We start from the raw sequence: 25,345 nt of genomic DNA on the forward strand, positions 1-25,345 counted from the left end.
GCTGCCATTAAATCCCAGGCATATTAAAAGCTGTTGAAATTTGAAGGGGGTTTTTTGGCATCGCCAAACAAAATTCGACTGCTGAGGTATTTGTTTACTGAATTAAAGAGAGATCTTTCTCCAAACAGTGAAATGCCTGTCAGTACAAAGCAAAACCATTACAAAAGTCGTTGTGTGAAAGCAAGGCTTGAACTTGGGTGTTTAATTGCTGCAGTGCAAGATGTCTCCAACGCACACCACATGAGCCTTTTCAATTCAGTTATCTGAAATGAGTGTTCCATTTCCACATTCCACACACCAGATTTGCCTGGGCACTCTGAACTGCACCCCCACACATTTCCCTATGTCTTGACCAGCTGCAGCTACTAAAGGGACACAGTCAATGACAGTGAAACAGCAGTGAGAGAAACAAAGAGGGGGCCATGTTTGTTTAAGTAGCAGTAAGCTTATGGACTGAACCTCTTTTTAACTTGGTTTTATATGTGATAATTACATTAAGCACATGATAAAAGCAACCTCCTCTTGCCAACTACACAAAGACATCAGTTAGACATCAGTTTTCCTGAGCACTCACAGAACAAGGGAATAAAGACAAAGGTATCAATTGGACAAACCTATTCTCCCTGCCTCTTCCATCTCATCCCATGAAACATAAACCTTGGAAAAAACCCAGCTGGTGCAATGTTTGCTTTAACTTGATAATTCCTGCAGTACTTGGAAATACGACCAATCGTTACATCTTCAAACTGCAAAGGAACTCTCACGGATACTTTTACTTTCTTACACAGTTGTGACAAATTTTAGGCTGGTAGAAACATATGGAGCAGCTTTTCTGCTCACTGTGTTGAAACACTTCAGCTGCATTTTTCTCAGCTGTGTGCTGGTGCCTCTTCCAGCCAGATACTCACTTGTTAATCTGTGCCAAGAACATTCCCTTCAGTGCATAAAACTCAGCAGTCATCTCCTTGGTGAAGTACTTCAGATTGGTTGATTCAATAACTTCAAGACCCTGTTAAATAAAGTCTTAGTGAGAAAAGCTTTTTAAAAAGGAAGAGTTTATTAAGATGAAAGTGACGAAATATTCCCTTGAAATTTAAATAGCCTGAGTTTCTAGCATTTAATTTTCATTTAAAAAAAAATATAGACTGATAGCAATTTTAAGTTTCCACTGGCCTATGCGAAACAAATACTCATAGGCATTCATCAGGTTATCTTTTCCACTTTGTGTAAGTTATAATATTATTTATTTTATGTTATATTTATTACAAGGTCCATTTGCTGATCAAGTACCAGTGGGTTTTGCCTAAAATCACATTTTTGCCCTTTCAACACATACACTTTCACTTCAGTTTGACAGCATCCACCACTCATGAATCAGATACTTAGCCCTGACTTGGAGCTTCAGTTAGTCTTGCAGTAGTGTGGCTTCTTCCTATTATAAATAATTTAATTTTTCAAGCCCCTTCCATTTATCAATCTTGTAAGACTTCAAAAAACATCCTTCCATTTTACTTTTGGTTCAGCTGATTTCTAATATACCCACAGTATTCAGTTCAAAGATGCTTTGGACTATAACAGCATTACTTAACACACCACTCCCTGCAGGGTATAAGGTGGCCAAGGAAATCCACACCCTGTCCTGGGTACAAATCAATGCATCTGATGGCCCCTGTAATCCCACGAGTTCCAACCACACCTGCAGTGCTGAAGCTGCTGTACCTGCATACACTCATTCTTGCCCATGACTCCAGCCAGCTGCAGATAGCATTTCACTTGCTGCCGAATCTTCTGGAAGCAATCCACGATGGGCACGGTGGGAATGGTGTGGATGCGGCTCAGGATGTCCAATGCCACGTTGACCAGCCCCTGTTTCCGAGCTATCTTTCCATACTGGATAATTGCTGAGGCAGAGGCATGAACTCCCAACATGGCATTGTTGGAACTGGGATCGTGCTGAGAACTGTTCTCATATGCAGTCACAATGGCTGGAAATACACCACAAAATGTTTGTCATTATAAATGGAATTATACACACAGTGGCATCTTACACAGCAACACATCTGAAATGGATGACTTAAGGTAATGAAACACTTCAGTGAAAATTGAGTAAAATCAAAAACTTGTCAAAATCAACAATCCTGTATGTTGAAATAAAAAAAAAAACTAACACCAAGAACTTATTTCAGACAGTATTCTATGATGAATGCACACTGGACCAGGCAGCTTTACCCTGGTAATGATGTTGTCTCCACATGAAAATGCTGCTCCAGTGGGATAAATCATCTGATACAATAGGTAACCTGTTTCTCCACGTCTTTACAACAGTCTTCATATCATGTAAGCTGTTGTTCCTCCCCAGATTAGTTGGTTGCAATCCTGCATTTATTTGGGCCGCTTCTTGAAGTTCAATTATTTGCTGTGCTGCCTAGAAAACATAAAACAATATAAACAATAAGTTAAGTATAAATTCCCTGGTCATGATCTGACTTCTTGATAGAAGCTTGAACGTACAGAGAAATAGCATCTACGTGCCCCTGATGTGTTACTGAGGGAGATTGTGCAAAGACCTGAGCTTTGGGAAGTTACTGAAGTTTAGAACAGGATTCCACTGACCTGTCCTATCCCCAAATTAAGGACAGGAACAAACAGAAGATGGCAGTAGCCTCGAACCCACTAAAGGCAGCAGACAGTTTGCTAAAACTTCAACCACCTGAAGAAAAGGCCCACAAACTTTAATGGAATTTAATTACCTGTAGTACAATAAAGCCAATGTAGTACTCTCTAAGCTACCACTCGGCAGATAACAGCTGTATTCATTGTTAATCAACTAAATGAGATAACTATTTGAGGTAAAAAAAGGCAGCCCGAATTTACAGAGTGAAATCTCTTGAAACAAAATAAATTAAAGTAATATTTTCCTACAGTCATCTCAGTATCAGCTCTCACAATAGCTTAACCTTCATCCTACACCCATTCATCACATAAATTTAATTTTCTCATGGGTATTTAATCACATACTATCTGATATTAAAAAAAAGTAATTACTGCAGTGCAAATTCATGGCAGCATTTGTACCTCTGTCAGTCACAGACTAATTTATCATTTCTTCATGAGGGATATATACATATTAGATTGTTTTAAAATCTTGTTTTAATTGATATCTGAAAGAACTTTCATTTAGCAATACTAATTCTTTCATGCTGCAGATGCTGCCATTCTTGGGGGAAGGAGAAAAACTTGAAATATGCTTGAAAACTTAGCAGGAAGGAATGAAATTCATCAAGAAGCCTCCTTCTGAGCTCACTAACTGTACCTATTTACTTGACAACTTCCTCTGAATATGGAGAAAACTTTCATATTCATTCACTTTATCTGATGCATCCACTTATAAAAATTCCAAGGTATGAGTTGCTGTGGGAGCTCTTCCCACGAGTACAATCATTTTAGTAGAGGTACCTTCTTAGCCAGTGTAGATTGGTTACTTATGAATCACACCTAGCATGACACACAGGATGAAACTACTCATCTTAAACAGAATTATAGAAGCCACTATATCAAAGAGAACTCAGAAATCAAGGTCCTCTGCACTTCTACGGGTTCATTCCCAGTTCTCTGAGCAATGGTCCTTCAAGAAATGCATCTCTGTTATGAAATTTCAGATCATGTTGCACTGAGATATTCTACAGTTCCTCCCCTGCAGATGACAGGTTCCCTCCACAGGAAAAAGAGCTAATCTTCACCAGGTATATGTTTATAGGACACCTAAACAGGGACAAAGTCAGCTTAAATGAGGAATGAACAGCATGTTTTGCCCAGATCCCACACAGCCAAGCACAGTCCTGCCCCAGCCCCACTTCCACACTGGCTCCAGCTGTGCCACACAAGTCAGAGGACACAAGGTTCATTTTCAAGAAGCTTCTGAAAGCAACTCAAGGCCAAATCCAATTTTTTTAAGATGGATTTAGGCACCTACTTCCATTAAGTTATATTTGGCAATAACAACTACTCTCAAAAATTCTTCTCTTACAGTTGCAAAATGAATTATTTACATAACTAAATCCAAGGCAAAAAGGAAAATAAGACAAAACCTAAGACAAAAGGAAAAACAGCATGTTGATATTTTATACATTTCAAAAGGAAAAACAGAAGTCCATTTTTGTTACAGTAACTTATGTATGAAAGTTGCAAAGGACACACGCCATACATTTTTCACTATGCAATACAGGTTATTTCATTTCACATAATAATTAAACTGCATATTCCATACAACCAGAATCATGCCAACAGCTTCCCAAAAGTATTTCTGGAGGTCTTACAAAAAAAGAAAAAAAGGTTCCAATCTCTCAGGAACTCTTAGAAACATATACATTGTAAAAAATCAAAACACGCATTCTGCAAGTTTTAACCAAAAAAATACCATTACGAAAAACTATCGGTACTATGGACTGAAATATTTTACACTCACAGTTAACAAAAGTTGTGAAACCTGCAGCTGGAAAATACCTGGCCTTTTCATTCTTACCTGGAGCAGGGGAGTGTGAACGTGTGAGACCACGTGAGGAAGCCTCCGCCACTCCCGGATGGCCAAACTGCTCGCCATCTCCACCAGGCGCTCGATGAAGTTCAGCTGCTGCTCCTCGGGGTGGCAGATTGCCAGGTACCCTCTGTACATGTTCACTTTCCAGGCCATCTCTTTTGGGCAGCTCAACTCCACCTGGTAATACAAAGGAAAAATGGCTGGTAAAGATCAGCCGTACTCAAACAGTTAAATTAATTTTTTTAAAAGCCTTCTTAAACAAACAGATTTAATGTTTATCAATATTATCTCATTTTGGAAAAATATCAATATTTTTGTCGCTAGAGGAGTTTCACCTCTCCTAATGTTACTGGCAATGGCAGGCCAGCAAATAAATTGCCAGTTTGGCCCAAGAGTAGAAGTGCCTGGGTCCAAGCTGTTGGGGTGTTTTTACACCAACAACTGTAACACAGCTCTGGGTAGCTGAGCAGTGAGAGCAGCCCTGCCATAGGAAGCAGGAACCTCACAGCAAACCAATTCACCTTGTACAAAGCAAAAAAGATGCTTCTCAGCAGATAACACACAGCACACACTACACCTCTGCAATGCTTCAGGGGCTCCAGGACAAGTAACATCACCTTCTCACTTCAAAAGATCCTGTCCCTTCCTGTCAGCACATTATGCAGGGTTATACTCCCTGCTGTCTGCTCTAGGGCATTGTTTAGTTTATGAAGATAAACAGCTAATATTTATTCAAGTACTCTATAACTAACCTCCCCATTTATGTTAAAGTAATTTCTGAGCACAGGTGCAAAGTCAGGTCGCAGTGCTAAAATAATTTAAAAAGTAATTTTAAGCCACTTTCTTAAAATCCTGGAACAGTAGAAATATGGCAACTAAACTCAGCAAGGCACCTGAATTGTCCAGCACCTAAATTCTGTGAGCATTTTACAATAAACTTGCACTGAGCCAGTGCTCACCAGCTGACACTGCAGGTCTTTAATCTCCAACTTCTTCACTCCTTTTTCTTCCGCTTTACATCACGATTTTATGGTTTGATGTGCAACCCAGAAATCCCTCTGCATTACCCTGTTGTGGATATACTCTATGGTAACCACTACAACTGTTATTTCTGTTATCCTCAGCTGACTTTTACACCTGAGCCAGCAAAGAGAAACTGCCAGGTAGCAACTTTACACTTAAGACAGTGAAAATAATCTCTCTCTTTATTACATTATCTACTGGATCATTAAACACAATGGCAATGTGAGCAAACGGAAATGAGTCTCGGGTCCTATCAAAGGCTACTTGCTGTTTTAACAGCTCGACATTAATGGGTAGATTATTAAAAATCTTTCACAAAGATTTATGAAAACTGATAGATATTTGCATTCCTTTCTGGCCTCTCTTGTGAATCAACCATGGAACTTGATAAAAAACAGCCATGTTAAAGAATACCAATAGAACTGGAGTAGTGAGTAGAGCAGCATAGAATCAATTATTCTTCCAGATCCTAATATTTATGCAAACGTGTCCTGACACTTCTACAAGAACCTGAGTAGAGCCACAAAAGCTCCATTTATGGCTTCAGCAGCATCTTCTCCTTAGTCATTTAGTAAATGTCTCATTACTGAGAATACCTCATTTAATATCACTGCAGCTCGAGCACATCAGCACTTACTCGGGGTTGTCACTTCCACTCAACTTGCAATTCTCCAAACCCAGAACCTGTCAGACATGATCTATTTCATTCTGTTCGAGCTCAAGGTTTATAACACACTGTACAACACAGTTCTTATTTTAGCCTTTTAAAGTTTCTCAAATAAACTTATTTTTCTAATTAGCCTCTGAAGCTGCACACTTAAATAGCACACAAAATACCAAACGTTATAAGAACAAAAGCTGTTAATTAAAACGTAAATAGTAACTCTGAGACAATTTTTGTTGCATATGCAGCTGGACACTTACAGATTTGGCTTCACATGGGCTGATAAATGATAAAATCCATATTTAGAGACACCTATTTAATTTGAACCATCAGTACTACAAACACAGAAAAATTCCATTTCAAATGTAGCAATGGTTGGAACCCCCTTAATTTTGGTTCCATCAAAAGACAATGCTACCTTTAATCAATGTAATCATTTTTATGGTTTTCACAGTTCAGCTTTTAAAGCAAAACATACTGATTGCATCCACTTACTTGTGTCCCTCTGACAAAAGAAAGTGTTACAGCAGAATAAACATAACTACATTTTTTAAAAATGCATAATTCAGCCTGATTTTGAAGAAAGTAAGAGACACACAACTCCCATATTTCTCATGCAAGGCTAAGCTGTCACAATGAAGCAACTGGCTGGAATATTTCACATATAGAAACATAACTCTGCAAGACACTGGAATTAAAGGATGCTCAGCCAACTGTCAATCTGATGTGTAACATTAATAACTGGTAGGTGTTGGTTCAAAACTTGAACAGTACTGATGAAATAAAAGCCCCCACTCACCTGCACCAGAGCCTCCTTCATAGCAATCCAGTTGGAGACCCTCCATGCACACTTCAACACCAGGTAAGGGTTTATATGACCTTTTGACTGGCCATATTCTGTCAAAGGCTCCCACTGGTTCAATTCTTTTGAGCAACTAAGAAAATCAAAAGCAGTGTCAATTTGGTTACAAAAAAACTCCCAATATTTCAATAAAACTGACTGCAAATGTTGGGTATCAGAATATTATCTGCATATTTGTGTGTCTACAAACAGCTCTGCAAGCACTGCAAAAGTTTTATCCAGATGGGAAGTTTTATTTTTTTTTAATTCATTTATTACCAGTTATAATACAGAAATCTGTGAACAGGGAAAAGCTGCATTTTGTGTGTCCCAGAACAACCATTTTAAATAGGAAAACCAAATTTTAACTCCAGTCTTTTTCCACCAATAACAAATTACATTTTTACAGCAATTCAGGCATTTCACTTCTGAGGCTCTGTTAAGGGAATAAAAACCAGCTTATTTTATTCCCTTAAGTTTTCCCTGTATCTATCTGAGCTGAGTCCTGAGATAAGTTTATTCTTTAAACCAGCAGCAGGGTATTTTCCTCCTATTGCAGGGTAAAATACTTGTTCTACACTCAGTCTTACCGAATCCAGTGGTCTTCCCAGAGCTGATACTCAGGAAAGATGGAAGGGGAAGCGTTGCTTCGTTCGTGCTCCTTTTTAGCCTTTTCCATTGCTTTTTCGTAAGTCTCTTGTGCCTAAAGAAAATTCAGCCATTCTACTTTTCCATCTGCTGTATGCACAATAACTCAATCTTTTCTTTGTAAAAACAAGTGACAAGAAAACTTTAACAAATGTCATAAAAAACTGGTGGGCGTGCTCAAAAATCTCACCTTACCTGGGTATTACACGGCCCTAAACTACTATCACAGACACTAGAGAAGTTTTGGTACATTTTATTTTAGAAGACTACAGTTAATAATTAATATTCAGGGTTTTTTTGGCTGGCCAGAATACTCATCCTGATAATTTCTAACATCCAGACTGTACCTGTTCAAAAAAGCCGTGCTGTTCATAGGCAATGGCAGTTGCTGTCTCTGGGAATTTGCAGCGTTTCTGCCACAGCCCAGCCCACATATCCTCTTCTTGTAACAGGGAGTAGAGCTCAGCAAGGGAATCCAGTATTTCCTAGAATGTTAACAACACATATTTCTCCACAGTCAAGATGTCCTTATAAAGCACAGCAGACAGCAAACCTCCCCATTCTACACTGAGGCAAGCTGAGAAAGACATGATATAGAGATGTGTTTATAATAAAAACTCTTTAAAACTCTAGAAGGCAAGCACTTATTAACAACCACGTCCTGAGACCACCACATGACAAAAAAATCACAAGGCTTGATTCTTAACACAACAGATGAAATCATAGGAAAGAGAACTGTTCAGTGAGCCAACAACTTGGTCTTCAATGTAAAAAAACATAAATCTGTAATATTTAGCTTCCTCTGCTGTCAGGCAGATCACACCTGACAGACTATTAAACACAACGGCACCTTGGCAAGGAACTCCATTGTGTTTAGCTAATAATTCTTTAAAGTCACACACCAACACACTTGATGAGGGAAAGTATACTCCCTTTGAGGGAGAGGGGCAGTGCTGACTTCTACTTCAGATTTAAAATTGGGAGCAGAAATGCTTACATCTAGTTCCACAGTGCTGCAGGGAATTAGGGTCAAAAGCAGTTGGATAAGAGAAAAAAATGTGAAAATATCAATGACAGATGAAAGAAAAGCATGAGAAGCAGGTAAGATACAAAGTATTAAATGTTGCCAGTGTGTATTCACAAACACACAAGGACAGGAATTCCACTTTAACAGGCTTCTAAATACGAAGATTTAGAAGAAATTGGTCTTTTGTACTCGGCACTGGTGAGGCCACATCTCTAATCCTGGGTTCAGCTTTGGGCCTCACACTACATGAAACATTTTGAAGTTCCACAGCTTGTCCAGAGAAGGGCACAGAGCTGGGGAAGGGTCTGGAGCACAGGTCTAATGAGGAGCAGCTGAGGGAGCTGGGGGGTTCAGCCTGGAGAAAAGAAGGCTCAGGAGGGTCCTCATCATCCTCTAAAAGTGCCTGAAAGGAGATTGTACCAACGTGAGGGTCAACCTCTCTTTCCAAGTGACAAGCAACAGGATAAGAGGAAAGAGCCTCAAGCTGCACCAGGGGAGGTTTAGATACATTATTATGAAAAATGTCCTCACTGAAAGGGTTGTCAAGCACCAGAACAGGCTGCCCAGGGCAATGGTAGAGTCACCACCCCTGGAGGTGTGTAAAAAACGTGCAGATGGGGCACTAAGAGGACATGGGTTAGTGGAGGACTTATCAGTGTTACATTTTCCTCTTCATGTTTCATAAGGTATTTCAATTAATATAACACTACCTGTTGAGGAGGAGTTATGCTTTCCTGCTCATAAAATTCTGTTGTCTGTTTAGGTTTAATCTGAAGACTCAGTCCTTTTTCAAAGGCTTGGTGTTCCAGCATCAGTGTAGAACGGAACCAGAGGTTGTGAGTTTTACCCAAGTATTTCAGGACACAAGGTCTGATGGGAATGGGAGGAACGCACTGGGACATTGCTTCCACAAAGCAGTTCAGGGCACTGGGCTGGCAGTCTCGCTGCACCTGATGGCTGCCACTGCACAGGAAAGGGCTTATTTCACCTGCTAGAGCCTAGAAGAAAACACATAATAGTTATCTGATCATTCAGATTCTTCAATTAGAGAATTCAGATTTAAAATCTCTTTAGTTCAGGGAACAACCCTCTGACAAGTACATTTCTCTTTGGAAATTGAAAGGCCCTATTTCTTTCAAAAGATGAATTGATAGAGGTTACAGCATGCACTTGTCAAAGAATGGCAAACTTCTCCAGGCAAGTGAACAAAGTCACCACAAAAATACATTTTCCTGAAACAGCAGTCATTTACAAAGAGGAATCTGTAAGTGGGAGAGAGAGATTCTCACATGTTGTTGTCTGTCAGACAGGATTTTCCAAAGCCGTGAAAAAAGCTGTATCCAAGTCTTCTCTGCCAAAGGTGTAGAAATGTGACATAACTGAACAAAGGCACTCAGCAATGCTCCAGTCTGGAACAAAGAGATTCACATAAATAGGAAAATATAATTAATACTGTGGAAAAACAGTTCAATTATACTGCACTAATACAGACTGAGCAGTAGAGCAAATGCCTTTTTCCAACAAAAATATGTTTCCTTTAGCAATATACACTAGTAAGAATATATCCTATTTTCATGTTGATAAAGACTAATTCATTACTGTAACCATTCTAAAAAAAGGAGGAAAAAGGAAAGAAGATGACTTTGGCATAATAAGAATGATCAGGTTACTTGGATAGAGCTGTTACTACTGTGAGAGTTATTTCAACATAGCTTTCAGCTATAATTAATTTCTTAGAAATTATTTAATCATAAGATGCTGATAAACATTTTTGATTCTATATCCTGTCTTTGCCATCACTATTTTCTGAACCAAACAGTAAAAATACTCTTACAGGTGAAGGAAGGTGAAATTCAATTTTGTAGGAAAGGGATACAGTAACAACTATTGATGAAGTGAAGGCTTCAGGATTTTTTGCCATATGCAGACAAGAAATTGCATCAGATTATAAGACATGTCTACATAAGAAAACTCAGCTAAAAACAATCAGGAGTGTGAGATAAAAAAAGAGAAAAACCACCTCATATCAGTTTGAAGATTTCAGTATTAAAATGATTTGTCACCACCAAGCTGTACCAACCTTCACTTCTCGAAGAGAGTCAAGAAATTTGTCATGTCGGTTTGTCAACATGTGCAGCTGATTCCCAATGTCCTTCTCCGAAAGTTCCTTAGTTTTTGGTGTACTGGTCTGATCTCCTGGAGCCAATTCAATGTCTATTTCAACATCCTATACAGAAGTAAACAACTTCATGAGTAAACACAGTTATCTTCTATAACTTTTGCTACAGGTACTTCTGCTTTTTTCCCCAATATAAAATACCCTCCTGATCAACTTATTTCAGGTCTCACTATTTCTGCTACTTCTTCAGGTTCAAATATGTAATTGTTGGAGTGCTCTGGTAAAGAAAAGGCTCAGTGAATGAATGCAAGTTCTGAGAAATCCACGCAGGCTTAAAACACAAGATCCACCAGCAATCTGTACACATCATCCTCAAGACACGTTCTCCAGACTTATGTGATAAGAAACTAAGAAGATATTCCACTAAAGACATTTTTTCCACACTATTTCTGTTAGTTACCTCTTCCTTGGATTCACTGTTTTCCCTTTCCCGAGGCTCTTGTTTGACGTGGGTCACCATGGCAAAGGCTGCCCTGTCGTGGCTGTCAGCGAGGTTGATGACGTTGGTGATGGAGGGCAGCATGGCCCCCTGGCAGCTTGTCCCAATCGTGGTGTTCCTCTCACACACTGCCAGCAGGAGCTGAGACATGGAAGAGCAAAAGGAGTTTTTAAATATATATTTTACTGTAGTATTTCCAAGAAAACATCACTATGGTTTAATGTATAAAACAACATAGAAGTTGCAATAGTGTGTTTAAGGCCTCTTTATCACCTTTATTCTATAGAACTCTCCACACCTAAAGCCTGTATTTTGTACTTTTAATAATTAGTGCCCTCAATCCACTAATGCCCTAAAAAGGATGTTCACAGTTCTTAAACTCATGTTTTGATACATAAATTGTTAAAATAAAAAGGGTTGGTTCCATCTTGTTTTAAATAAGCACAGATGCAATGTCATTTCAATGCCACCCCACCTAACACCTCTCATACCAGCAGAGCAGACATTGTAGCTTTAACACTGTACTTTTCTGGAAACCATCTAGTATAACAATTCTTGTAGTTTTTATAATTTATTATCAATTATGAGAGAGGGCTTTTCTTAAGAAGTATTAACCTGGCCAATTAAGCTTTTGGCAGAGAAAATAGATTTTAAACATTTATATTAAAGCCCCTTTCCAAGCATCAGCATCTCGATGGTTTAGACACTGTATTTATTTTCAATCACCACAGGAAGTATCTGGTATTTTCAGCTTTGATACAGATAATACACGCTACAAGCAGATTGCTTAATGCTGAGAAAAGCGAGGAACCAAACATATTTCTAATTGTATTTCCGATAGAAATCATTTCCCTACCTCGATGCACTGCTTTATCCAGAAGTGATTTCCCATCGCCTCCCAGTTTTGGGAACAGGTGACATAAAGCAAACGCTCATAAACACGACGCTTCATGGAATTGTCGAAGACCTCAAAGAACTTGGCTCGGATGAGGGGCTGGGCACAGCGCAGACCCGACAGGAACGCTGGCTCCAGTTTGGCTGTAAGTTCACTGCCAGAGAGATTCTCATCCCTAAAATAAATAAAGATGAAATAACAGAGATATCAGAAAGAGAAGCCTTCTAAGTGTTGTATATAAAATATTAAAAATCCAGAGAGGTGATAGTCTGTAAAACCCCTGTGGGGTGGAACACGGCCAGGCGCGGTGTTTTGAGAGAAACTGCAAAGAAAATGTTGCTGCTTGGCAGAAAGCTGCCCTGAAACAAAACCTTATCACACTTGTAAACCACTGAGCCACACGTGTGTTCTGTTTGAAATGACAAATGCTATTCATTGATAAAAACTTCTGAGCACTGTGTCCACACAAAGGCTTTGCACAGGGAACCAGCAAACAGGCCAGCAGCAAACAGGGACTGCAAAATAATGGGAATCAGCAGCACGACATTAAATACCTGGCATTTGTTGATAAGGTGACTATTTAAATTATTTCATCATGATTCAAAACTTGTCAGTCTACCTAGCAAAGTAATTTTCCTGAGAGTCTAATTTCTAATAAAATTTCCAGAAAAAAAAAAATTCTTTATATCCTACAAATGTGCAAATACAGATTTCAACTGTCATTACAGTGCTGGGAATACAATCAGCTCTGAGGACGCCCTGGGATCTTGGGAAAGGAAGAAGCTGGGGTTGTGGAGATATTTTATCAGTGCCAAAGAGTAAAAATCCATTCTAAGGAACTTCTGTTTTCAAATTGCCTGCCATAAATACGTACTGTGGTCTCAGTGAATTGAATTTGCAATTTAGAATAAAAAATATGTATTTTAAAAAAATCCTTTAATTCAGACCTAAAAAGATTGATGACATGTTATAAAGGTCATATATGGTACAAAGCATGAACCAATAAGCTGCAATAAATGATTAATTGCTATCATTACCTATAGACATAGTTAACAAGGTCCAAGAACTGGGCATTTAATTCAAGGTCTTCTGGAAAACGCTTTTCAATGTAAGTCATCATTTTCACCAGTAAAATGGACTTCTCCCGGAGAGTAGGTGTCTGTGTTAAAAGAAGCCATGATTAATTTTGTCAATTCATCTTCAAACATTCAGAGCACTAGCACATTCAAAGTGCAACTCAGCCATCCTTTATATGAGTCTTGCACTTTTGAAGTACTGCAAAGTAGCTTGTTAGGTCATAGTTCTTAAAAAGAAAAGTAACACAAGCATTTATCCTTCTAATATATGCTGGAGAATTTTGAAATTGTCACTTCAACCAGGGTTCAGTTGTTCAATGATTACAAAAATCTAACACAGCACTACGTTATCAAGCACTCAGCTCTAACAGAAAACATGGTAAGTTGAGGGGGTCACAAACTGGTACAGAGTAGCACGATATAAACCAGCATTAGTCATCTTCCTCCTGAAGAACCTCTCTATCCAGGCTAATGGGAAACATAGTTTAGAACTTCCACTTTAAAACTTCCTCAACAAACAGCACTTGAGATCGAACACAAAAGTAAGCCCAGAAAATGCCAAGCACCTATAACTCCAGCTATTTTCACAGGGAATGCAAAGTAGTCCAAACTTCATCGAGGGCATCTAAACATATTTAACAGATCATTACAAACCTCATTGTCAAAACTGATGAATAAGAGTGGCTCACAGTTATTTAGTATTTGAGAGTAATAATGATTTTATCTCATCAATTTACCTGATTAGCTGCCATGGGGGAATTGTTTTTCACCCACTCTTCCACAATTTTCACCACTGCACGAAGAATTTTGGCATCAGTAGATTTTTCAATGAGAGATGTCAGAATGGCTTGGATGAAGTTTTTCCTCATTTCCATGCTCATCACAGCCAGACGAGTTTTCACAAGATCCAGACTGAGCATCACCAGTTCACTTGTACCTGCTGTGGATGCAAAGAAAGGATTAGAATTGTGTAAACACCTACAAAACACATCAGAAAAAAACCTTCAAGACAAGCTACTGGAATTTGAATAACGACAACAACAACATCTATTACTTGGATACACATCCCTAGAAATTACATTTCTGGAATCACTACTTTTCATTCCTAAACAACTAAGACAGACCCCAAGGCCAGATTGGGCAGGGCTTTGAGCAGCTGGTCTAGTGGGAGGTGTCCCTGCCCATGGCAGGGGCTTGGAATTAAATAATGTTTAATGTTCCCTCAAATCCAAACCATTTTATGATTCGATGATTCCTTCTAAACCAAAATCCATTCAAAAATCCTAAAGGTAAACCTGTGTGGTTTCCTTTCAGTAAATCTTTAGTAAAAGGTATTATAGACCCCAACACTGAAAAACTGCCATTACTCCTGTGAAAGAAATTCTCTATGATGCAGCACATCTAATTCTGTTCAGCTAATTTCCTGACCTGCTTATCTCTCAAGTTTAATAATTTTCCAATTGTTTCCCAGTTTTAATAAAACTTGCAAGGTTCTCATTTGCCTAATTAAAATATGGGCTGGAAATCTAACAGCAGCAATTCTTTCTGATTATTTTCTTCAGTAGCTTTTCATTAGGAAATTACAGGGCTCTTTACTAGCATTGAATTTTCTTCTACGACATCTGATTTTTCAATGACTCATGACCTAATTCATTTGATGATAGACAGAATTGTACAGACTGAAAAAGATGTTATTTTAAGAAAAAAACACCAGCACCAACAAATTAATTCACACACAGTTGTTCCAATATTACAAAACAGGAAGGAGTAAAAAAAGTGAAAGCACAGAGCAATCAAAAAAATTCCCTCAACACGATAAAGTCTCAAAGAATTTCACTATTTCTATTTATGCTTCAGCTCAACAAGTATTTCACTAACCATCCCTGGAAAGTTTGGGTTATACTGATATTCATAGATTAAGATGGCAAATGGAATTCATAAGTGTATTTAGTCTTCAATTCTTCAGTAATGCTTTTCACTAAGTGTTTTTAAACACATAATAAAGCACACAAACTGAAAAATCATTTAAATCCCTTTGAGGTGAAGATGTTTTAATACTTTACAACATTTCTAATCATTAACAGGTGCTATAATGTAAATACCTGTATTTGCTTCTGCAGTTCCTGCTGTTGCCTGTGGGTTCAAGTGTTCCCTGACCATCTTCTGCAGGGATCTCATGAAAACTGAAATCAGCCTGTCAATGTAGCTGGGATTGTTGCTGCAGGCAGACTTCAGGATCATTAAAGTCCCTAGAGATAAAAACATGACTTCAGGAATTAAAGCCTCTCATGGGTGTGACCTGAGTAAAATACAGATGTCCTGAAAGAAGCACGGGACTGCCCAAGTTACCAACGCTAGGAATCTAAATAGATTTCAAGATTTCATTAAAAAACACACCCATTAAAAACCCATTTCTTTTTGTGCTCAGATGGGCATAAAATTTAGCCCACAAAGTTCAGCCTCTGAGCCACACAGAATTGCTACAACGTGCACGACCTGACAGCTGGATTGTGCTGCTGCTTTTAAGGGAGCTCTGGACAAAATGTAAGAAACATCTTTCTTGGTTAGTTTGTTGTACAGCTTGTCCTGACATCTGACAAATAGGCAATTCCCAAAGCGAAATTACAACCATCTACAAAGCTCACAGAATAGAACAGTGAAGGACATTTGCCATTTAAATCAGCAACTTTTCCAACATTGTACAATTTCAAGTCTGTATTACCAACACAACCAGTTCTGGACCACACTCTATTATTCCAATACATCTTTGTCATTCTGTTATGTATCTGAGTTCTGTACCAGTTAACTAAGTACAGAAGAACAAGAAAAAAAAATTTTCAGCTCTTCAGAATGGTATGTGCTAAAAATTCAGATTTTCTCACTCAAGAAAAAATAGCATTTTTGTACTTTCTTGCTTACTGAGAACTTAAGATCTATGAATACATAAATCTTTCTACATTCTCTAAATCTGAGAAATGAGGCTTTAAAAAAACTGGAAAAGAAACTTTAGGCAGTGACTGTGTACACAGATTCCTTGAACTATTCCCCTATATCTCAGAGTACTCTGCAGGATTTGGTTTTTTCCATGTAACAAGCTTCCAGTAACTTTTACTTTATTTATTGGCTCATCTGAATGCTGCACCTTTTTTACTATGCCCTTTGAAAGCAGAAGGCTTCCATCTCTTCCAGCTTCCAATAATTGCTCCCAAATCAACTACAGGGAGAAGACAGAACGCGACGAACTCCCCTCCAGTCCCTTTCCCCACGGATGAGACACCACGAGCTCAGCTCAGGTTAGCTCGAAATGCTTCCCACAGCTCCCTCTGCATGACAGCAAAGTGTAATTATGGTAAATGGAAGCTCCTGACAAAGGCCTGACTCGTTCAGGGCACTCCACACCCAGCTCCCAGAGCAGCGGGCCACGTACCGAACAGCTGCGAGGGGTTGGCATTGGTGGCTTTCTCGTAATTAGTCAATCCTTCATAAATAACCTTCCCAACCGCAGCATAAAGGCACTCCAGCTCTTCATACTTTGAAGCTACACTCGAGGTACCTGCAGAGTACAGACAGGTGTGTTTGCTTTTGGAAAGATCAAGAACAGGCAAGGAACAGTTACACTGTGAACGTTCAGTTGATAAAAAGTCACTGGAGTTTCATCTCATCAACAAGCCAAGGTAACACAAGCAGATCCCTCATTTATATAAACCTCTTTATTATAAAACCAGTATGTATTTTATAATAGTAAACCACTTCTTCTGAGTAACTCAACCTGATGAGTGGGTTTCCATTACAGATTTATTTTTTCCAAGAGATTACCTAAATTAGTTTCTATTAAGACACTGCATATTACCTATTGCCTTTCTTTTTTACACTTTATCTCCCTTCCTTTTTCCAGCAAAACAGCAAAGCTTAACAACTACAAAATTGCACTTCTGAAGCTGAAAAATTCTAATTGCAAAAATACATTAAATTTACAGCATGCATTTCTTGAACTAAAGTTATGACAGCCACAGGTTATTAAGTTTTTATGTCAATGGATAATGATGTATTCCACATGATTACTTATTTCAGCTTTTCCTTTTTAAACAGAGGTTGAAAGTGCAAGCTAAAATGGACCGTTAAATGTAGGAATCATAAACCAAAATTTTAGCTTATTCCAAAGAGCGCCTTCACCCCACCCTTAACCACTTCGGTTATGCAGCAGCAAAGGATAAAAGGAGGAAGAAAACATCACTTACTTGGTTCTGTGGGGAAAATACCCATGAGGCGAGAGAGCAAACTGTGCACTGCCCGCAGCACCTTGGTGTTCCCGCACGTCATGCAGGCGGCCACCCCTCGCTGCAGGGGCTTGAAGCTGCTCAGGATTGCAGGGGGCTGCAGCACAGTCAGCAGGAAACTCAGCACCTCTAAACCAGTGCAAATGTTGGCAAAGTTGGCCTGGTTGGGTTGTTCCTAAAGAGAAACGTGCAAAAGGGCAGTGAGGGGGGGATAAAATGTGTAAGAATTACATGAATTACCAAGTGTGGCTCAAATCTGTTGGAAGTCTATAATAAGAGTGAGGTTTCTACAACAGTGATGCTTCAGAGCAATCTTTTGGATAAGTCACGCAGCATAAAACGTAAAAAAACAGGCACTATAAAATTTTAAACCATAAAAACATTACTTCAGCACGTACAGGTGTGTTCCTCCTGGTATTTTATGTGATGCTCAGGTTTGAAATTTGCCTGCAACCTTGCTGGTTAGAAATGCTGTCAACAGAGAATGGTGTTTTATTTCCTTGTCAACACCTTTCAGAGACAGGCCTTCAGTGAAGAGCTAAACCAGCGTATTTTAAGATGAGTTATAGTTTAAAGGATAGAAAAGGGGATATCTGGACCTAATGAAAAGAAATTCCTGGATGTATCTTTGTAAATGAATTAAATTATCATTAAGATAGTAAATTATTCATAAATTATCAATTTTAATAGTGATTTTCACTCACTTTGCACACTAGTTGGGAAAAGGCAAGCAAAGCAACAAATATGAGCTCCCTGGAGCACAATCAACACTTGTAAAGCCAAAACAAATGGAGCCACAATAGAAAGTTTTCCAAGAGGAGAAGGAGAAAAGGATGGAAGTAGTTATTTTCCCTTTCAAGGACCAACTTGTAATAGTTACTAGTCTATTAAGCAGTATGATACAAATAAAATAGTTGTAGAAAATCTTATTATATGGCAGAAAGCACACAAACAGCATAAAAATTATAAATAAAATGTTGTATCATCAATTACAGAGCTAGCCTTGCAGTGAACTTCATAGCACCATAATGTAGTCAGAAAACTAGGAATCAATAAAATCAATCTGTAAAACCTCCTACTAAGAAAAAAAATCACAAAAATAAAAAGCCCACCAACCAGTAAGTACTGCAGCTCTGCGATGCCATTCACACGCTTCACAATTTATCTATTTCACTACAGTGAAGGAAAGGTTAGTCCTGTAAAAATCAGTATCCAAATATCTCACGTGCCAGTGAAACCTACAGCCCTCCAGGACTGGAACATAACTTACCACAGTCATCAGCAGCTTGTCAAACCACTGCAACTTCAGCTCCGACTTTGGCCACATGTCTGGCCGTAAAGCTGTTTTCAGAAGGTTGACACAGCGGCGAGACAGCAACTCCCCAGGAGATCCAGCAGTGTTTGAGTTGTCATTTACCTGCCAATTCACCAGAATTACACCCTTTTGTAACCAACTCATTAATTTATTATGTATTCTAAGCAAGCATATAATTTCTTATTTCTGCAACAGATAGGCTTAAGTAGTTTTATCAGTACAGTCACAGAGCCTTTAAATGCATAAGCAGCTGACAACTAATAGTAAACACCAGAACTGGCGTCTAATTTGCCAGCTAATTACCCCGAATCACCCATCAAAGGTGTATTTAAAAAAAAAAGTTTCATCCTGTACTTTATTGCTACAAGTCTGAACACGCTCAAGATGGTTAATCTTTACTGTTTGCAAGGTATCCATAAACATATGCAGCTCTTTACTCCATTCATCTATATACTTAAGAGCCCATCTACTCTGTGCAATAGACTGTGGGGTATAAAATCCCATGCTAATTACCAGCTGAGTCTGCTGCAGGAGCAGAAGCCATAAAACCTGTCAGCTTTGAGCTATACCCAGTTGATTTTCCCCACTCTAGAGAAGTTAATTCTCCGAAAATTTAGTGAAAAGGTTTAGTTCTACGTGCTGGATGAAAGAAAAACAGTAATGCCATGTATTGGATCTTGAAAATACAACTACAATCATTATCCTTACATATTTAATTGATAATCATTCCCTATTAAACCCTCCAAATATTTAGTTTTGGGGTGAAGTATTCTTGCTCTTTAACCCAGGTAGTAGCACAATCATACTTTGCAGCATCATGCAAATATATAAATGAACCAAGGAAACAAAGTATAGGAACACTAGAATATACTAAGCATAAAAGGATCTGCATGAAGAGAGGGGTTTATGTTTTTGGCTACTAATGCCACACTGGTATTTGCATATCAGAACAAACACATTACCTGGCAGGCGATCCTAATCAAGAAATTCACGACTGTGTCTGTGTGCTGCTTGTCAATCGGCTTGGCGAGGAGGGCATCAGCCCCTGGCAGGGACTGGCTCCGTCCAAACACCTGCATGTACACAAAACACAAAACCCATCAGCAAGATTGAAGAAGGAAAACAACTTTTTAAAGCTAAAACCTTCAATTTAGGGAGTTTGAGTTATGTGGAAAAAACAATTATGCTGAATTGCTTAGTCAGTGTAGGTTGTAATTTCAGAGTCTCTGAACAAACCCTGATTTTTTTCTTACAGCACTTATTGCTCCTGTAGCTGTCCTGAATCGTTTAACTTCTTGGCCAGAATCCACAGACAATCCTCTTTTAACAGCAGATGAGGCAGAACTTGCTCCTTCTCCACTTGCACTTGAGTCCATATCTGAATCTGGCTGAAATATCAGCAGTGTGCACGTTAAAAAAACTACACTTAACCATTTAACAGTTCATTCTTTAACCATTTATTTAGACTTCCTACCTGCTGGTCTTTAATTCTTTGCAATTCCCATTTAATAACCACTTCAGCAAGATCCACAGCTAATTTTCTTTGCTCTATTGTAACACTGGGAGTGAAGCCCAGTCTCTGCATGGCACTAACCATATGCTGAACCAAGTGATGTCTCACTGGATAATAAACCTGAAAAAATGGTTTCACGGAAATGTTAGTCATTAACCAATAAAACTCTACACAAAAACTAGAAAGTTGAAATAAAGCAAAATACTAAAACAGTCATCAATCCCAGACTTTGCTAAATCTGGAAAAGTAACTGGAGCTTTGAAATAAAATTTTGGCTGCAGTTTTCAGTAGTGACTACTGATTTTATGTACCTCAAATGAAAGTGTTCTTTTTAAGATTCACAATTTTTCTCCAGGACCAACCATGCCAATTTTTTGCCAACCCTTTACAGAGCTTCAATTCACATTTGAACACACTCAGATATTCTTTCAAACAGGGCTGAGGCATCTTTCCTGAAAAGCATCTTAAATGTGTATTAGCTGTCTCTTTGGATTGCATTTTTGTATACATTTTCAAAAGTGATCCTATGTTGACACTCTGCAGCATTTCCCCATTTGTTTCATGTTTGTGCAATGAGTTCATCTTGCAGACTCTGATCTGACACTGAGTTTTAACTTCAATCATGATAGAGTTCAATAAATTATTTGCTACTAAATAGTCGCTTTCAGTTATAGAAAAGTATCTTTACAGACAGATGATATATTCTGAAGCTATACCACATAAATCAGATTATGTTATTTTTCTAATCAAACTGCAGTTTACTTCCTTGCCATAGAAAATACAGTGACTACCAGAATAACTGGCACAAGTACCTTGAAATGTTGTACTATCAAGTGCAAAATATGCACTAGCTGGGGAACAGTATGACCCTCTTCCACAATGATTTTTCGTGTCCAGTGAGTGAGCATCTGATGTCCATCCTCCATCCGAGCAGGCACAGCTGGAGTCAGAATAGCCATGGCCTGCCTGACAATGGCTCGGGCCTCCATGGCATGAGCTTTTAGAAGACTGTGAAAAACCTAAACACCAAAGCTTCTGATCAACATTAAGAAACAAAGCATTTATAAAGAAACTACAACATATGTTTTCTAAAAAACACAGTTTTTTCCTAAAGGCCTGTCATTTGTTAAACATTTGATGATATATCCTCATCAAAGTATATAGCATGTACTTCTGTTTCCTTTACATTCCATTTTCTTCCTCCCTCTCCACTGTCCAAATCAAAGGTTTCCCTTGGCCCTCACATTCTGTCTCAACTGAAGTGTCTGTCTCTTTTAAATGAAGAAACATTTCCAATTTCCTTAATTCAACCAAGGACTTCTCATTGTCCCACTTATCCACCCTGTTTTCACTTACCTTCAAATTTTCTTCTACACTCCCACATCCACAAGTAAATTTATATTAAATATTTGGCCTGCTGCTTCTGTGTTTGTGGCATTTGAACTTAACTGTTGCCTTTATACTAAGTATTCAAACCCACTGTGCAGCTTCTACCCTGAGTCTTAAAACAAAGCACACCACAGAACTTATCAGCATCCCTTAAACAAACGAACACGAGCCCCATACCTGCAGAACTATCTTCTTATGGATGGCAAACTTGGCAATGATGTGTGCCAGGAGTAAATGGCCACTGTATTTACAGGCTGGGTCCACACAGGCCTTGGACAGGAGGCAGGGCCAGGCAAAGGTCATGAGGCGCCTGAGTTTGCTGTTGCGGTTCTTGTTGTTGTCGTGGATGTGGTGGGGGGCGTGCTCCACCAGCAGCGTGGCAAACTGCAGCAGGTATATCCTCAGGGAATCCAGCATGTCAGCCTGCTTCTCTGGATCAAGGACCTATCAAAGAGGGGAGAAGGAAAGTGAGGGGAAAAAAAAAAAACCACCATAAGTTTTATTATTATAAAAGTAAAGTTTTAGGCTTTTGCTTTTTGAGTGATTTTTATGAAAACTAAAACCTGTAACTACTTTTTTGACTCGGTTTAGTACCCTCAAAACAACCTCCTGAAGTGTGAACTTTTAAATAATGAGCACATCTGGGAATTTCTAAAGTGCTAGCCTATAAAAATAAATAAATCAAAAACCCCAAGCCTCATCTTCAACTTTTATTTTGTAATTGGTTTCATGAAATAGCAGTGAGTTAGAAAGGTACTGATGTTCAGTCATGGAAAGCTTTCCTTATAAAAGACTGGGATTACAGCCATGTGAGGCCCATTTTTAAAGACAGATATTCAAGTTCTGAAAGTGCCATAAAGTAAAAATTGTAGTCCAGTCCTACTGATGACTGATGGATCTCCTGTTCAATGTTATGAAGGCATCTGACATAACAGGTCATAGCATTTAGAACAGCACAACTAATTCAAATGAGGATTGAAAAGCCAAGTGAGTGGAACAACTTTCTGTTTTAATTTTCAAATGCTTCAATGTAAACAAGACTGTTACCTTTGTAATAAAAACACTAGTGATGCTTTCTGGGTTATCTCCTTCTGGGTTTGGGGGTCCTAACAGCTGTTCCCCTTCTCCCTTTTCAAAACTGTACAGGAAAGCAGGATTCAGGATATGTTGCAGCACCTACAGAATACAAACAAAAACAGTTACACTGAACTACTGAATTCCTGGAATGGTAGCCAACATTCAGGTACTTTCACATGCAAACCTGCATGTTGGACACACTCACCGTGTTACAAAAGGAAGCTATCAATAAAACCCGAAGAAAAAGACACACACGGGGTTTTTTTGCCCCCCTTTTCCTTCCTTCCAAGGGCAAAGATTCTTAGAAAGTGTAAACTAAAGTAGTCAGCAATGAAAGCAAGATGAATTGCTGCCTCTGTTTATTATCACTCTTCTTCAGGTATGATATTTTCACCCAAATGGCTCCGCCAATTATCGAACTCGTTGACATTTAAGTAAGCAAGTTTTGTTGCCCTAGTTCCCAAGAAGAAAATGAAACCTAAATACCAGGCTCCTTTGATTTAATTGCTTTAGTTACCTTGGCTTTGAGCTCGTCTCCAAAGTTGGGGTCATTCAAGTCTACAAAGCGGAAGAACAAAGCCCGTTTTTGGGGAATGCTGTAGTTTTTTGGGATCTCTTCTTCCATATATTCCTTTAAGAAAGTCATATTGCAGAGGAAGCGACCCGTAAAAGCTCGCAGCAACTGGAACAGTAACTCTATATCACCATAATTCCTTCTGTAAAAACACATAAAATACAAAGCTTCTGTAAAAAAATACACAACCTACTACGCTGATGAAACTCCTCTCGGTTTTAAAGGAGCAGAGAGGCAACAGCAGGCAGTACCAGAGGCATGGTTTTAGAGCCAGTGGCAGTATTATGAAATATATTACATTTTCTCTTCAACAACTGCAAACCATTTTTAGTTTAGTACCTTTACAGTATTAAAATTTTTAAAAACAATGCATGCAAGGTATAGGAAATAAACATTTCTACTTACTTGCAGTAATTCAACAAGCAATATGCCAACAGCTTTGGCTCCTTCCAGTTGGTGGCAGCCATGTTCTCCTTCCGGTGTCTCTCCTGGAAAGCTTCGCTCACCCACACACGTTTCAGCTGATTCACCAAGGAATGCTGATTTGCCAACCAACATTCATCATTCTTAACAATAATGCTTATGATCTGTCCAAGACAAATGCACAGTCAACACACAACAGATCTGTCAGTAGAAACAGTGATATAAAAACACTTCTTTAAGGCCAATTAAGGGTTCTAAAATATTCAACAGCATAAAAAAACAAAAAGCGAAATACAAAATAGTTTAGATTAAAAAAAATAAATTTCTGTAACAAATGCTTCTGTTGCCATGTTTTCCTCTTATATCCTACTTGATAAAAAAGTGTGGTTAATTTGAGTCTCTTTTTCCTCCTCAGAGTGATTCCAACTACAAACACTTCTCAAGTTTACAAGTGTTTTTCTATGAGCTATAATACACACACACACACACACACAGAAAGCATGTCATGTAAGAGGCTTGCAGCTGAAGAGGTTTTAACTGCCTAGAGCAAAGATAAACAAGAATAAAGGGTACTTTGATAGCTTGGAACTGCAGATCCAGACGCATGGTGGTGGTGCTGGGAGAGCCAGGTCTCACGGCTGCCTGGGTACCCACGGGTAGGAGCAGAGTGATGAATCGGTTGGGATTGGCTGCCAGGACATCTCGCAGGGGTTTGGCATCTTTATGCTTTAAGAAACTCTAAAAAAAAACCAAAAAAAGGCAGAAGAAATAATTTTCATAACCTTTAAAAGCCAAGATGTCAAAAGGTTATATTATCCTGAAGCTTTTATATCCCTCACTAAAGCTGCAGAGGTCGTATTTCACATATATAAAAACATTGCCTACAATTTCAGTAACAGCCCTACATGATCTAGAAAGGTATAAAATCCATCAACACTTCAGGAATACAAACCTAGGAATAGGTACCCTACAGTCAGAGTAAGACCGCGATTAAGGACTACAAGGTCATACAGCAAAAAAAGGTGCAAAAGATGAAAACTTTTTGTTCCCCAGATTTGTGAAGTTGAGGGTTTTTCCTGTTCCCCTTCCCACACAGTTTACCATAAACATTCTGCTCCACTGGGGATCATTTAAAGTGGCTTCCATCATGAACAGCTCCACAGTCTGGGATGGATGACGTGTCAAAAATTTTATCAGTGGTTCCCTGAATGGGCTGCCAGCCTGAAAAATTCATAAAGCTTAAATTAAAAACTCAGAGTATAGAGTATTTTCAATTAATTTACTACCACTCAGAAAAATTCATTTGACTTGGCATTCATGCGATACAAAACGTTCAGAACTTTCATGATGACAAGTTATTGACACTTTAAAAACCTAACTTCTAAGAGTGTAAGACAAATGTTAATAACCCTAAAGGCTTGAAGAGTACATTTATTACATCAAATATT

At 38.6% G+C, this 25,345-nt stretch overlaps 1 protein-coding gene across 3 annotated transcripts in view; it reads right to left on the reverse strand.

Moving 5' to 3' along the window:
• TRRAP (transformation/transcription domain associated protein) overlaps positions 1-25,345 on the reverse strand; it is a 72,653-nt gene that overhangs the window by 20,877 nt on the left and 26,431 nt on the right. For all 3 annotated transcript variants that reach the window (XM_050317395.1, XM_050317393.1, XM_050317394.1), the window contains 28 exons: positions 24,999-25,118; positions 24,471-24,635; positions 23,880-24,061; positions 23,418-23,616; positions 22,871-22,999; positions 22,001-22,267; positions 21,247-21,453; positions 20,396-20,554; positions 20,175-20,309; positions 19,884-19,994; positions 18,877-19,023; positions 17,568-17,781; positions 16,757-16,882; positions 15,432-15,578; positions 14,067-14,269; positions 13,291-13,412; positions 12,215-12,428; positions 11,320-11,499; positions 10,821-10,967; positions 10,030-10,149; positions 9,451-9,738; positions 8,061-8,198; positions 7,656-7,768; positions 7,024-7,159; positions 4,523-4,714; positions 2,230-2,425; positions 1,720-1,985; positions 909-1,009 (listed from right to left, as the gene is read on the reverse strand). In XM_050317395.1, the coding sequence (XP_050173352.1) occupies positions 909-1,009; positions 1,720-1,985; positions 2,230-2,425; positions 4,523-4,714; positions 7,024-7,159; positions 7,656-7,768; positions 8,061-8,198; positions 9,451-9,738; positions 10,030-10,149; positions 10,821-10,967; positions 11,320-11,499; positions 12,215-12,428; positions 13,291-13,412; positions 14,067-14,269; positions 15,432-15,578; positions 16,757-16,882; positions 17,568-17,781; positions 18,877-19,023; positions 19,884-19,994; positions 20,175-20,309; positions 20,396-20,554; positions 21,247-21,453; positions 22,001-22,267; positions 22,871-22,999; positions 23,418-23,616; positions 23,880-24,061; positions 24,471-24,635; positions 24,999-25,118 (4,724 nt within the window). The remainder of the gene's footprint in view (positions 1-908; positions 1,010-1,719; positions 1,986-2,229; positions 2,426-4,522; positions 4,715-7,023; positions 7,160-7,655; positions 7,769-8,060; positions 8,199-9,450; positions 9,739-10,029; positions 10,150-10,820; positions 10,968-11,319; positions 11,500-12,214; positions 12,429-13,290; positions 13,413-14,066; positions 14,270-15,431; positions 15,579-16,756; positions 16,883-17,567; positions 17,782-18,876; positions 19,024-19,883; positions 19,995-20,174; positions 20,310-20,395; positions 20,555-21,246; positions 21,454-22,000; positions 22,268-22,870; positions 23,000-23,417; positions 23,617-23,879; positions 24,062-24,470; positions 24,636-24,998; positions 25,119-25,345) is intronic.

This window comes from Myiozetetes cayanensis, unplaced genomic scaffold, assembly GCF_022539395.1.
Source record: "Myiozetetes cayanensis isolate MyiCay16 unplaced genomic scaffold, myiCay2020 scf20-37, whole genome shotgun sequence".
NCBI lineage: Eukaryota > Metazoa > Chordata > Aves > Passeriformes > Tyrannidae > Myiozetetes > Myiozetetes cayanensis.